We start from the raw sequence: 14,303 nt of genomic DNA on the forward strand, positions 1-14,303 counted from the left end.
TGATTATGAGTATTTAAAATTGTATTAATCCAATTACAATAACTTGATTTTTGTAATCTGATTACAGTCTATAGGCTATTGCATGCAATATGTTACTACTTATCACTGGTTCCCTATCTGTAGTTTTCCTGAGCAACCAGTGGGCGGCGCCATGATGATTGTAATTGCCTGTTTTGAAACGAGTGATCCAGTCAGAGAACAGCCATATTGTTATTTTGAGTAAAAATGAATTTCCCGCTCAACTTGTGCAGTTGTTGGCTGTCATAAAAACTAGTTTATGATATCAATGTAACTAACCTCGGACCATCGCTTCATGTCATCTACTCAAGTAAGGCACTGTAATAATAATAATAATAATAATAATAAAAAACGGTCATCTCGACACAGTGAAGTATCGGCGCTATAGGGTCCGTTAATACGTTTTTTGACAACTTCCACAAATGCAATACATTAACTGCTATGACTAAATGCCGATGCGATTGAAAACACTGGAGACCGGAATATATATATATATATATTATATACCGGAATATATATATATATTATATACACCTGATGAAGAATTTTATATATATATATATATATATATATATATATATATATATATATATATATATATATATATATATATATATATATATATAATTCTTCCACAGGTAAATATATACGGTAGGCATTGTAACAAAGTGAAGTCTCCATTTTAAATTAATATGAGCTTGTTTATTGTTTAAAGTCCCACTTTAAATATTTTATTTTTTATGAAATAATTTTTTTTTTTACATTCTATAAATCAATTGTATTGTCCTTTTAATCGGTTATCATGTTACGCTTGTTTGGGTTCTTGTCCAGCTTCTATCAGCAAAGAGAGTTTCTATAAGCGTATAAGCCTGTATAGCCATAATCAAGAACAAACTGACTCCAGGCAACAGAGCCTTGGAATCCAATGGATCTGGACATCTAAATGAGCTAATCAAGAATAGTCTTCTCTCACATCAATTATATATGTGTGCTAACATTCACCTAGGAAAACAGTAAACAAGCCTTCTATGCATTGTGGACCAACTAGTTAAAGGTGAACTGTGTCTGTATCACCGGCGTCATCACCAAACAGAATTGCAAAAATAATGACTGCCTAAAAAAAGGTTTCCAGAACACTCCCTCTGGCTGCCATTGTTCGCAAAATTCAACTTTAACATAGAAATTTGAAATTGTGTGCCTTTAATCTTGCAAATTAACAATTTATAATACTTATGCATTGTTATTTTACCTAATCTAAATCTGTGACCTAGCCCAGGGCTGATTCACCAGATAGACCCTTGTGTTGAATATCGAATGCTTTCCTTATTATTACATGTTTTTTGTTTGCATCCTGAGACCACAGAATTGTAAACGATTATACTCATGGCTCTGCATATTTTAAGAATATGGTGAGATTATATGCTCATATACAGAATAGAATATATTATACTTTTCATTTACATTAATGGATGGACAAGTGTCCATAAAATCTTGTTATCTAATATCATAAATTGGAAAATCATAAAAAAAGTTTAGTTATGATGAAAAACAAACTAAATATTTCCAGGAATGTTATGTATCCAACAGTGATGAACAACTTACTAGGCAGGTGTAACTCCCCCAGCAGTGCATTTACCAAGCAGGAGTTCCTGGAGAAATTCACAAAATATGATGATGGATTTGAGGATGGATCGCAGCTCCCAGACTTGTTCTTGAAGTGCGTGAGAGCTGTTGCCACAGTGACCTGAAAACTGCAATTAGTAGACATTTTCTAGTTTTGATTTGATTTATTAGACAAATTAGTAGTGAAAAATACACTCATTTGTCAAGGATAACACAATAAAGTTAAAAAAAAAACTTATTTCCATTGTGGTCCTTGAATGTTCTACTTGGTCCTAGTTGCCTAGATCAGGGGTTTTCATCAAAATGTTTTGGTTAGATTTTATTCAGGCGCCATTTCTACAGATTACACTTTAGGCCAGTAGGTGGTGGCAAATTGAAGTTTTAATGGTAAAGAGTAAGCCATTGAATCATTTATTCAACTGAAATGGAGTGGTGGTGGCGTAGTGGACTAAAGCACATAACTGGTAATAAGAAGATCCCCACAGCCACCACCATTGTGTCCTTGAGCAAGACACTTAATCCAAGTTGCTCCGGGGGGATTGTCCCTGTAATAAGTGCACTGAAGCCCCGGCAAAATCGGCTGCCGCCGCCTCTGGTGCTCTGTAAGTCGCTTTGGATAAAAGCGTCTGCCAAATGCATAAATGTAAATGTAAATAATAAAAAACAATTTGTCCATGACCATAAAGAACAAGAACAATTAGTTCATTTACAAAACACTGATTTGTTAGCAAATGAAACACTAGTAAACCAAAAATGTGAATCGCTAGTGATGCGCTACATGAATCAAAGGTTGGACAGAAGTATAAACCCTGAAAAGCTGAAAGTATGAGAATCCCTGGCTTAGATCATGCCACAAGTTAGTTACAACTACTATAGCCTGTATAGTATAACTGGACTATAGCCTCAATGCTAATGTGCATTCAAAACATCAAATTCCTCTGTCTTAAACAGGGAATGGGCATTTCTTTGCTGAGAAATATTATTATCAAGGCAGAGGAGACACTCTATAGTGAGTATGGGGGAAAGGTAATGTACTGTAGGTAAACTATACTAAATGGCTTGTGGTGGAATAATAATAATAATAATAATAAAGCTATAGAGTAAAATGTTAAATTCTTGTTTACATTTGAACAAAAGTAACAGTAAAAATAAAAGTAAAAAAAAAAAATAGAATACATCAAGTGCTGGAGTGTTTGTGACTGTTAACTACATCACTCTCCAAAAAGTGTTGAATTTGAAGCAGATTAAATGGCAAATTATTTTTATGGTACTGTTGATTGTAGCAATGTTTTAACATGTTTTAACCAACAGAGGGAGCTGAATATGTTTCCCACAGGCTACCAAGTATTTTCTAGGACTACGTTGTGAAACTTAGTTTTGATTTTGATTGCTGTCATAAATGTATCATATATGCCAGAATCAGCATACAATTAGATTCATAAGGCCATTATTTAATAATTTAATAAAAACTGAAAGGATAATATGTCTTTGTTTTCCTTAGACTTTACTACAGCAGCTTTCCACATCAATAACAGACAAATATCCGCCCAATTATGGTGTAATTATGCTTTGGGCTTCCCTAGCAAATGCTATACCAGTAAGTGAAATGTTTATGTCAATATAATGAATTATGTTAAACCAGAAAGCAGCTATTCTATCTTTATGGAATGTTGCTTACTCTCACCAAACTTCTCACTTTATTCTAGATAAAATTTTGGGCCATTGCTTTTATTTTGTCCAATCCCATAGCATATAAATTTGATATGGATCAGATCAGCAAAGTAAAACTCATTTAGCAAAGTAAACATTCTTGTGTTTTCATTGGCTGTTTAATAAAATCTGCTATTTTAGTTTTTTTTTTTTTTTTCTTCTATCACCTGCTTGATATGAGTTCTGCACTGCTGTTTGCTTAGCATAATTCATTAGTCACATCAAATACTTATTGCGCTTGAATTTCCTTTCAAATCCACAAGAGGACAGCAAACTCTCATGCATAATGATTGGCAAGCCTCAAACTTCAACAGTGTTCAGTTAATATTTTTATTAATCTGTTAAAGGGATTGACACACAAATGAAAATGTTGTCTTTGTTTACTTACCCAGGACTTTTTTTCTTCCCTGGTACACAAAGAAAGATGGAAGGCAGAATTAGCCTCAGTCACCATTCACCAACAGTCTGTTTTGCACTTAAGACAAAGGTGACCCTAGATGACTTACAGCAGATCCCATATGTAAAGTGGTGTACCATGGAAGCCATTCAGACGAGGGCCCCAGAGCAATTACTCATAAAGTAGTGCGACCCCTCAAATTACAGGTCAGCGGTGACAAATTATTAAGTGTGTAATGCTATTCATTTCAGTTTATCTCTAAAAGATATGCTGAAAAAAATACTATGTTGCACATAGATAAACAATATCTTTGCTCAGTTTTAGAAATCATATGTATGTACATTTGAGAGAGAAAAGCTGAGATTTCACTGCACTATACACACAAGATAAAGCAATTTTATTTTTCAGTGATTTAGATTCACCATTTGAGTCACATAGGCTACAATGAACAAAGGAAACATTATGCTTTCTTGCATGTTTATCTTTCTATCTAAATAAGGGCTTCTACGTTTTTTATATAAATCTAATCATAAATACTACTGACTAACCGTCCTCTTAAAAAAGAGCAACAGTATATTATTATTAAAGTATTATATATTATAATATAATAATATAGTAATAATATATATTATTTATTCTAATATATAATGCTATTAATAATTTTATATATATATATATATATATATATATATATATATATATATATATATATATATATATATACAACATTTAGTTCCGGTCCTCGAATCTGATTGGACGAGAGACGTTCCATGAGCACTGATGGTCTGACAGCATCAGCACTCCGACGCTTCACTGTTTGTGTATCACTCCGCTTGTGTTCGTGCCATTCTAAATTAAAGTGTAAGAGCATGTGTTAGGAGCTACTGTTCATCTTTTTTTTTTTACATTACATATGTTAGCCAGCAGGTGGTGGCAAAAGATAATTTTTGTGTGTAATATGAGCCAGTTAGATGACGTGAAGTGAATTCGCGTCAGCCGTTTACATACAACAGCTCTTTGTGATCTCTTGTATTATTACTACAATACTAAAGCTAGGAAATAGCTTTAAACGGCTTTAAACTGACAACTTCAGCATTACGGCTCATCAGAGCTGAGAGACACAATAGATTGATTAATTACACAATGGGTGCTGTTTAAAATTGCGGAGGACATTGCGGTTTCTATAGTGATTGACTCTTGTGTGCTGACTACCGCAAAATAGGGAGAAATACCCACGTTTGGACACTATTTTTCCACTGAGCAAGCTGATCTTCAGAAAGATGACAGCATCTCTGCTTGGGGGTGGCCGCAGGCCGAGTGCCATAGGTAATCACATCAGTGCTGATTTAGGGCCATATAGCATGATAGCAAGTGTGATATTGCTTAAATATATATATATATATATATATATATATATATATATATATATATATATATATATGGGGATTAATCTAAAATGATCTACATCAGTGAGGAAAAAGGCTTAATAAATATACTACATTAATGAAAAATGCAAAAAGGTTAGTGTGTGGCTTAGGTATAAAATAATTGAAGTCATAGGAATAGAAGTCCCCCACACTGATAGAAAACAAATGTGTGTGTGTGTGTGTTTTCTTATAGAATAAACTTATTCCATCAGGAGACATGTTAATGTTGTATCCTTATTGTGCTCACCGAAACCTTAAGCTTTTCCCAGACCCAGCAGATTTCAAACCTGTGAGTAACTCTGACCTGTAATTCTAACATGTTTTGAATAACCTCAGCCACAGGAAAAGGGTTAACACACATTCCACTATAAACCATTTACAATAAACACAAGACACATGCTCATAATATTTTTTTTCCTAAAAGGTGAAGTGCTTTACTATTAAATGTTCCTGTACTGTGTTTGAGGATCTTTTTGTTTTGTTTTGCTCTATGAAGTATCATAGATGGAATTGGTATATGTATTATTAGTATTTTCCTTTAATAAAGTTCCTCCTATTTTGTCTGGCAAACCATATAATGTGTTTGGAAAGTCCAGCTGTGCCCCATTAAAACAAGAATAATAGGTCTGTATGTGTTTTAGGAAAGCATGACAGTTATCTTCGCAATAACCTTTCGGAAAACGCCTATAGAGATTCCATTACACTCTGTCTACTAATGCAGCATACTAATGTCTTAAAGGAAATAGCTCAACTCACAGACACTGGGTCAGCCCAACATCTGTATGATTTACATGCTTTCTTTTTTAGCAAGAAATATGCTTATTTTCAGAGCCACCCTGCTGCAAAACACTTTTTTCCTAAGAGTGGAAATGCACTTACATTTTACTCAAAGAGTGGACTCACTGGTCACTTTCTCCTTTTTCCCAAATGGAATCTAAATATTTTACAAATTCAATTGCTCCGGTTGCTGTCTAGATGGACATTCCATGGTCTCGTGCATTGGAAAATAATACAAATGGTTGAACTTGACTTTGACCGGTTCAAAAGTTTAAACTTTTGAATTGTTGAATTGAACCGCGGAGCAAACATTAATATATATATTATCATTATCATGTATTATATGTATATATTATATATTATATATATATACATATATATATGCCTATAATAACGCTGCATTTGTGAACAGATGGACATTGCATAAGGAGTTATCCAGAGATTACAGTAAATATTTATTTTTATTCAATTAAACCTTGGAGTGGTCTACTTTGGAGTGACTTACCTCGTCTGAGTGAATTATTTTTTAAATTAAACTTTTCTTCCCACAGGAACGATGGGAAAAGGCAGATTTAGAAAAGAATGTCTTCTTGGAAGGTTTTGTGGCATTTGGAGGGGGAAAAAAATCAGTGCCCAGGAAGGTTAGAAAAACTCTTGTGTTTGTACAAAATATTCTCCATGTATCATTTCATGAGCCTATGGTCCTGTTCATTTTGACTTGAACCACTGAACTTTCCACTGGTAGCTCAATTGAACTTTTCGCATCATTTATGCATTCAGTTCAGTATATTAGAGCTAAAAACATACTTTCTTCGACATACAGTAGCAACATTGGCTCAACCAATGGCTTAGATTTGGGGCAGGGCTTTCATTGGCCGACCAATGGAAGATGGGGGGAGTTTTCAGGAAACCTGTTTAAAAACAATAAAAAAAAAAAATAGCAATTCTGTTAGGTGACGTTAGACATTTTAGAAATGTATTTTACATTGTATTTTTATATATTTGTTTTAGAGATGTCAGAATTAACATTTCATTAATGCGATTAATTAGAAAAGTTAATGAAAATTTTGGGTTAATTTAAGCTCAATCAACAGTATTTGTGGTGTTATTACCACAATTATTTTTTTTACTTGTCCCGTGTCTAAAAAAAAAAAAAAAAACAGAATTGGTAGGTTGGAGTGTGCTTTGGAGTTTTAGAGGGTAACTTTTCCTCTAGCAGGATGGTTAGGGTGGTTGTTTTTGACCTCTAGCGAGAAAGCTGTGACTTGCCATTGACCTATAATAAATGCCACAAGCTGCAACATTTTTATCTTTTCCCCTTTGGCTCTTTTGCTTAGAATGTCAATTCCTTTAGGTTATTTACACAAAGATTGGCAAAAAAAAGTTCAAAATTGGTACAAAAAATATATAATTTGTAGAGGCGTTACTACTGATTAACAGTACTCATTGCATCATAGAGTTGCAATAGACTGATAGTATAGACATACAGTGGATCGATGGTGCTGGATCTAGTATGTTGTGCTAAGCATACTTGATCTTAAATGTTTTAGCCCTTTGTGGCCTTGCTGATGACATCTTGGGGACCCTGGGGAGAGTGCAGCAGAGTCAGTGTGACGTTAACATACAAAGTCTGGGAGAACAATCACAGCAGCACGAGTAGATCAAAAGCATGGGCACAGTCCTGTGACCTTTACTAGAGCCTCTACACAGCCCCTCCATATGTGCGGCTAGGCTTTATATACATCAGTCTGTGAAATATCTGTAAGGAAAAAGGAGACAACAGAGCAAGAAATATGCAGACAAACACACACACAGAGAGAGAGAGAGAGAGAGAGAGAGAGAGAGATGTTGGGCTTTACTCAATCATGGAAGCTGTTTTTCATCATCTACTTTATAAGTTTATTTTTTTATTATTTATAATAGCATCATTTATAAAGGAATATAAGTCAACATCAACTGTATTACACTCTCTGGGATAATTTCATATGCCATTGGAGAAATATATTCCCTTTTGCATGCCTAGCAACTTCCTGCATCCAAATGTAATGATCTCTTAGGCTTGTATATATATATCTCTTAGCTGGACGTGACCATAAATTACTACACTGAGTATGGCACACCCACATCTTCCATTTTCCTCCCCAATCTGATTTGATTTTGATCACTTTAGGAAACTAGCTGCTTGCTTCACTGACACAGTGCCCCTCAATGCTTCACAGCCCTCAAGGTTTTTGGACTGAATATTTCAAGAAATCTGACCCTTCTCGCCCTCCCACTGTGACCAATATTGTTTTAATACCTCCCCTTATTTCTTTCTATATCTCTCTCTCATTTTGAAAGCTGTTTTTTTTTTTATGCCTTAAAGCAGGGGTGTCAAACTCAGTTCCTGGAGGGCCGAAGCCATGCAGAGTTTAGTTCCAGCCCTGCTCCAAAATGCCTCCTTGTAATCTTCAAGCACTCCTGAAGACCTTGATTAGCTGCTTCAGGTGTGTTTAATTAGGGTTGGAGCTAAACTCTGCTGGACTGTGGCCCTCCAGGAACCGAGTTTGACACCCCTGCCTTAAAGGGATAGTTCACCCAAAAGTTCTGTCATGTTGTTCCAAACCTATATAACATTATTTCTTGTGTGAAGCAAAAAAGGAGATGGTTGAAGTATGTTCATGCTGCTCTCTTCTATACAATGAAAGTGGATGGGGACAAAAGGACAAAAAACACCATGAAAGCACCATAAAAGTGGTCCAACTGATTGTGCACTACTGTTTTTAAAAATAGCACCTGTGGCGCAGACTGGATGTCAATGACATCAAATGCAGTGTTGGGAGTAATCTAATTATAAAGTAATTAGTTAATGTAACCTAATTACTTTTCCAGTCAAATGTGGTGCAATATGTACACTTTAAATTCTAGTTATCAGATTACAGTTACTGACTTTCAGTTAATTTAATTACTTTTAAGTGCATTACTGGGTTACATATATGAAGTATCTAATAATCATTCAGTGAAGACTTGAAAACAACTGAGAAATTCATCCTTTAACTCTTTATTCCCACGTATTTGTCCATGTGGTCATTGTTGTTGAGGAAAAAAGCTCATCAACCCATGAGAGCCCAAACACTGTAAACACGCTGCAATAGTAGGTAGGCGATTGGTCGGTGTTCTGATTGGCCGCTGCTACTGCTGTCACGGGATTGGTTGCTGCTGTAATCAGTCATGCTATGGGTCTGTAGTCATTTGTGCATTTGGTGAGAGTTTAGGCAGTTTGACATAAATAAACCCCTACACAATGTCAACATTAACTATAATATATTTACATTTATATTTAATACATTTGGATACTTATGTTGGGGTGGCAATGCTTCTTCTTGGGTGGCATTTGCCATCCTATGCCACCCTGGTAGATCTGCTCCTGGTCAGAATACCAATACACACAGTGCTATTGAAGTTGACTTGTGTAATAATAAGCACTTCAGAGTGAAGAGGTTCCTTCTAGAAATTAATGCGAAAGAACAAATTAAAAAAGAAGTATCAATAAGAACCACTTGTTTGTTTATTGTGTCATCCAGTGGTATGCCATAATGGAATTGCATATGTTTGTGGCCCTGATCCTATACAAGTTTGAATTTACCTTGTTGGATGCAGTACCTAAACCAGTAAGTGGCCTGAGAAAGAGTAATGTTCAATGCAGAATGTAAATAAGCCTTGAAAGAGATGGCCTTAATGTAGGCATTAGGTTAATAATTTCCAGATGTGTTCCTATGGCAGTATTTACCCAACAACCACCCAATCTAATGCTTAAGCACCGTCCTGCTTGTTACCCTTGCAATTCTCAGGCAGACCAAAAATAGCTTGGTAGGTTTTTCCCACCAACAAGCATTGGAACTAGAGCTGAATCATACATTGATCTACTTTGTGGTCATATATGTATACTTTGGGAAAAGAACAATGGCTGCATCCATAAGCTAAGGCAGCTGACTTGGTGTCTTGCTGCCTAATCAGTTAACCAACAGTGTTATTGTATGAATGGACCTCTTATAGAACCTGGTCTCAGAATAGTTTATAAGGTACCTTATTTTCATCGTACCTCCTTATACGGCCTCCGAAGGCAGTATTTTCCAGTTTTCGGATGCAGCCCAAATTCCTGTTTCACTAAAACTTGGTAAATACAGTGGCAACACTTAAAACATGTGAATGTCTTTGCATTAAATAGCAACATATTTAATCATGTGTTTAATAACATTAATAAATGTTTTCCATCTGAAAGGACTAAATATTAAATGAAACAAATGACAATACAATGCAAAGTAATCTCTTCAGTAATCAAAATACTTTTTGAATGTAACTGTACTCTAAATACTAATGATTTCAATTGTAACAGTAGTGGAATACAGTTACTTATATTTTGCATTTTAAATACGTATTTCCATTACATTTATTACTCCCCAACCCTGTTTATACTTCTTAGGGGTACTGAATACATTTAGTTGCTTATAAAATGTGATTTTTTTTTTGTTTGTTTTTTTTGCAGCATAATCAATTTCCTTTTATTTTATATTTAAATGTTCAGAAACACTACTTTATCCAAAGTCTTTTATTGCATTTAGGTAAGACTCAAATCAACCTGTTTGTCTTTTCAACTTGTAACCTACATATTATTTAAAATGGAGCAAGAAATTATAGTAAATATAGTTTCCAGGGTGAAATAAATACATTCAGCTAATAAATCAGAATTTTTGTATTTATTTTATTTATTTTTCTTAAAGATAAATCAAAAATATTTTACACAAAAATTACAATTCTCTCATTATGTACTCATCCTCATGCCATCCCAGATATCTATGACTTTCTTACTTCTGCTGAACACAATTGAAGATTAAAAGAATATTTCAGCTCTGTAGGTCCATACAATACAAATGTATGGTGGCCAGATCTTTGTAGCTCCAAAAATTACAGAAAGGAATCATAAAAGTTATCCAAATGACTGATGTGGTTAAATCCATATCTTCAGAAGTGATGTAATAGGTGTGGATAAGACACAGATACACATTTGGTCATTTTTTTACTCTAAATCTCCACTTTAACATTCACTTTCACATCTGAATGTCAGATGCGGTGCCTGTTTTGTTTCACTTTGGCATCTGATAGTGAAAGTGCAGATTTAGAGTAAACATGTATTAATTGCGGCCTGGGTAGCTCAGCGAGTATTGACGCTGATTACCACCGCTGGAGTCGTGAGTTCAAATCCAGGGTGTGCTGAGTGACTCCAGCCAGGTATCCTAAGCAAACAAATTGGCCCTGTTGCTAGGGAGGGTAGAGTCACATGGGGTAACCACCTCGCGGTTGCGATTAGTTGTTCTCGCTCTCAATAGGGCACATGGTAAAATGTTCGTGTATCGAGGAGAGTAGCATGAGTCTCCACATGCTGGGAGTGTCCACAGTGTCATGCACAACAAGCCACGTGATAATGCGTGAATTGACTGTTTCAGAAGTGGAAGCAACTGAGACTTGTCCTCCGCCACCCGGACTGAGGTGAATAACTGCGACACCTCAAGGACCTACTAAGTAGTGGATTTTGGGCATTCCAAATTGGGAGAAAAGAGGATAAAAAGAAAAAAAGACAAGAAAAAGTACTTAAAAATTGTTCTGTTTCTCACCCACACCTATCATATCGCTTCTGAAGATATGGATTTAACCACTGAAGATATGGATTACTTTTATGATTCCTTTATGTAATTTTGGAGCAAAGGTCTAGGCACCATTCATTTGCATCATAAGGACCAATAGAGCTGAGATATTCTTTAAAAATCTTTGTTTTTCCTGAGAGAAAGTCGAACACATCTATCTTTGATGCCTTGATGGTGAGTAAATGATAATTTTGGGGTGAACTATCCCTTTAAGCATTACATAATTTTTTTTAATTTAGTGTATCACACCTATACGCAATACTTTATCTAATGTCTTTCGATGCATCTCTAAATATCTCAAACCAACCCATTATCATCTTTCACTCACGGGTTTTGTGTCTCATAATCATTATTTCTCAAAATCTTTGCTTTGACATGCACCACATTCACCAAAACAACTTGCTGAATGTGCCACAGTCACTGCGCCTCATCATCCAACCGCTGGCGAAACCTCTGACGTACCTTTGCTCATTTGCATATTCATTGCTATTGGTCACTGAATCCCGCTCGCCGCGCTGCATTTCATTAGTGGCTCGAGCAAACATAATTTGAATGCCGGGAGGCGGTCATTGGTGAATCGAGCTGTCTGCAGTAACGTCAGGAGATCAGTGAATCGCAGCTGGAATGCGAGGTTGATTCACAAAGGCGAGAGAAAGAGAGACAAAGCCAGCGCGCAGAAGATAAGCACCGGACTGCCACATCGCGTACAGGTACCGAAAATCCATGTTGACTTTCTACATTAGATCGTCATCCATCTGTACAGCAGTGCTTAGACAGGTGCTGCTGGGTTTATAGTAGCATATAGAGAAATTGAGTGTCGAATTAATGCAGAATAGACATATTATGCAGTGTTTATGTACTATATGTGTACTATACTATAGTATAATATATTCTGTATTGCGTTAATGCTGTATGTATATTACTTTTAAATAGATAACTTTTACATAAGAGTTTAGGTGGACTGAAAACTTGCGAACTCTTTAACAAGAAGCTGTATCGCCCTAGAATGCGCAGATAAACCAGTTGATGACATTGTTGAATTTGTAACAGTAGCCTACTTTCTGAAGTGCACTCTTTGACCTTGACAGACGCTGCAAATAGCGCGCTTTATTGACAAATACACTAACAGGTTGATGCATCTTCTTCGCAATACGCTTTTGTTATTTTCGTCATCAAGAAGAGAGGTAATGAGGAATATAAACCTTTATAGCAAGGATTAGAAAAGTGAATATGAGGTTGATGACGACAGTGACCGCTCCTCCAGTGATGACTCGACGAGGGATGCAGCAAACAGGTTGCAGTTGACTGTGATTGACATTTACCTTACATTTAGCACTTTAAGAAACTAAACCAGCAAACTACTTTATACGGTATATTATGTAATGCAGTATAATGTATTTTCATAGTTCTCATAGTTTTTTTTTTTTTACCAACCAGGCATTTAAAGTATTTTACAAAGATCACATGTTTGATATATATCAATTACAGTATAGATAAAATGGTAAATAGATTTAAAGAATGTGTCACAAATGTGTTTTACTTCATAAAATAATATAGGATAGTTGTCACACTTTTTACTCCAGTGAATATTTCTTAGGGTAGGTTTATTTTTGTAAGTCAATTTTTGTATACATGCATTCAAGATTTCCACTGTTTTTGTTCAGGAACAAACGATAGTCAGTGGAACACATGTTGAACACAATAGAGGGGCATGTTGTCACACTATATGGGGTAAGTTGTGGCAATGTCATTTTAACAGTTAAACAACTAGCCATAAAGCAAAAAAATTAAATAGCAAATTTATAAAAAGGTAACTTACAAAAATATCAAAACATTGTTTTGGCAGAAAATATTGTAATTATACATTTCTAGCATTTAAAAATTATTGTGAGAACATGCCACAACCTGAAATTCATGGAAACTGCCCTTGTTCTGAGAACAGTTTAACTGGTGCATCCCAAACCCCATACTTCTGCACTATTCTACGTCATTATGTAGTGTAAGTAGTGCGAGTAGTATGTTAGCACTAAAAATGCAACAAAAAGAAGTGCACTATGAGTACCCGTATGATGCAATTCTTCAACCGTCAAAACGGAGTGTGGAATGTTGGACACTTTATGCAATTCAGCGCTCGCGGCTTGCTGTATGTAGTGCAATGGGCGGAGTTATCTGGCTACAATGCTGGTCTGACAAAATAATTGTAAATAATGGAAAAGGTTGTAACAAGTTAAACTTAAGTGAAGACAGCACCTTACAAATGTGAGTTGAATGCTTTACCATCACCTCACGCTGTGTGAATGTCAATGTTTGAGATACAAGTGTTGAATGGAGGTTGGCTAATGTACACACACATTTTATTTGTGTGAGTGCGTTACACTGTTGTTTTGTTTCCATTTACCATTTAGTTTGTATAGGTATAGTGAAAATCTGTTAATTATATACAGTATGTTAGAATTCAGTATCTACATATTTCACATACTTATTGACCTTGGCTTTGCCATTGAGAGAAACTGACAATGGCCTCTAAATCTCAGGTTAAACAATATGCTTTTGTCTATGCTTTAGAAACCATTTCAAAATTAAAAACACGGATGTCTAGAGACTGCAGTAAGCTATGTAAATAAAGCTGGGAGTCTATATCATGTCTATTCTTATGTATAGTTTATACAC

At 35.3% G+C, this 14,303-nt stretch overlaps 2 protein-coding genes across 2 annotated transcripts in view; both read left to right on the forward strand.

Moving 5' to 3' along the window:
- The first annotated feature begins 1,607 nt into the window (after positions 1-1,607).
- On the forward strand, positions 1,608-9,741 carry LOC127622455 (24-hydroxycholesterol 7-alpha-hydroxylase). Its single transcript, XM_052096561.1, is given in 10 exon segments — positions 1,608-1,739; positions 2,593-2,667; positions 3,143-3,238; positions 3,348-3,447; positions 3,828-3,911; positions 3,914-3,954; positions 5,369-5,464; positions 6,504-6,593; positions 9,516-9,602; positions 9,715-9,741. Coding segments are annotated over 10 exon segments (828 nt in total).
- A 2,454-nt stretch (positions 9,742-12,195) lies between these two features.
- The window catches only part of LOC127622163 (calcipressin-2-like), an 83,463-nt gene continuing 81,355 nt past the window's right edge, over positions 12,196-14,303 (forward strand). The window contains exon 1 of the mRNA XM_052096136.1: positions 12,196-12,343. The gene's annotated coding sequence lies outside the window, so the exon portion shown is untranslated. The remainder of the gene's footprint in view (positions 12,344-14,303) is intronic.

The sequence above is a fragment of the Xyrauchen texanus genome, chromosome 28 (assembly GCF_025860055.1).
Source record: "Xyrauchen texanus isolate HMW12.3.18 chromosome 28, RBS_HiC_50CHRs, whole genome shotgun sequence".
NCBI classification, from domain to species: Eukaryota; Metazoa; Chordata; class Actinopteri; order Cypriniformes; family Catostomidae; genus Xyrauchen; species Xyrauchen texanus.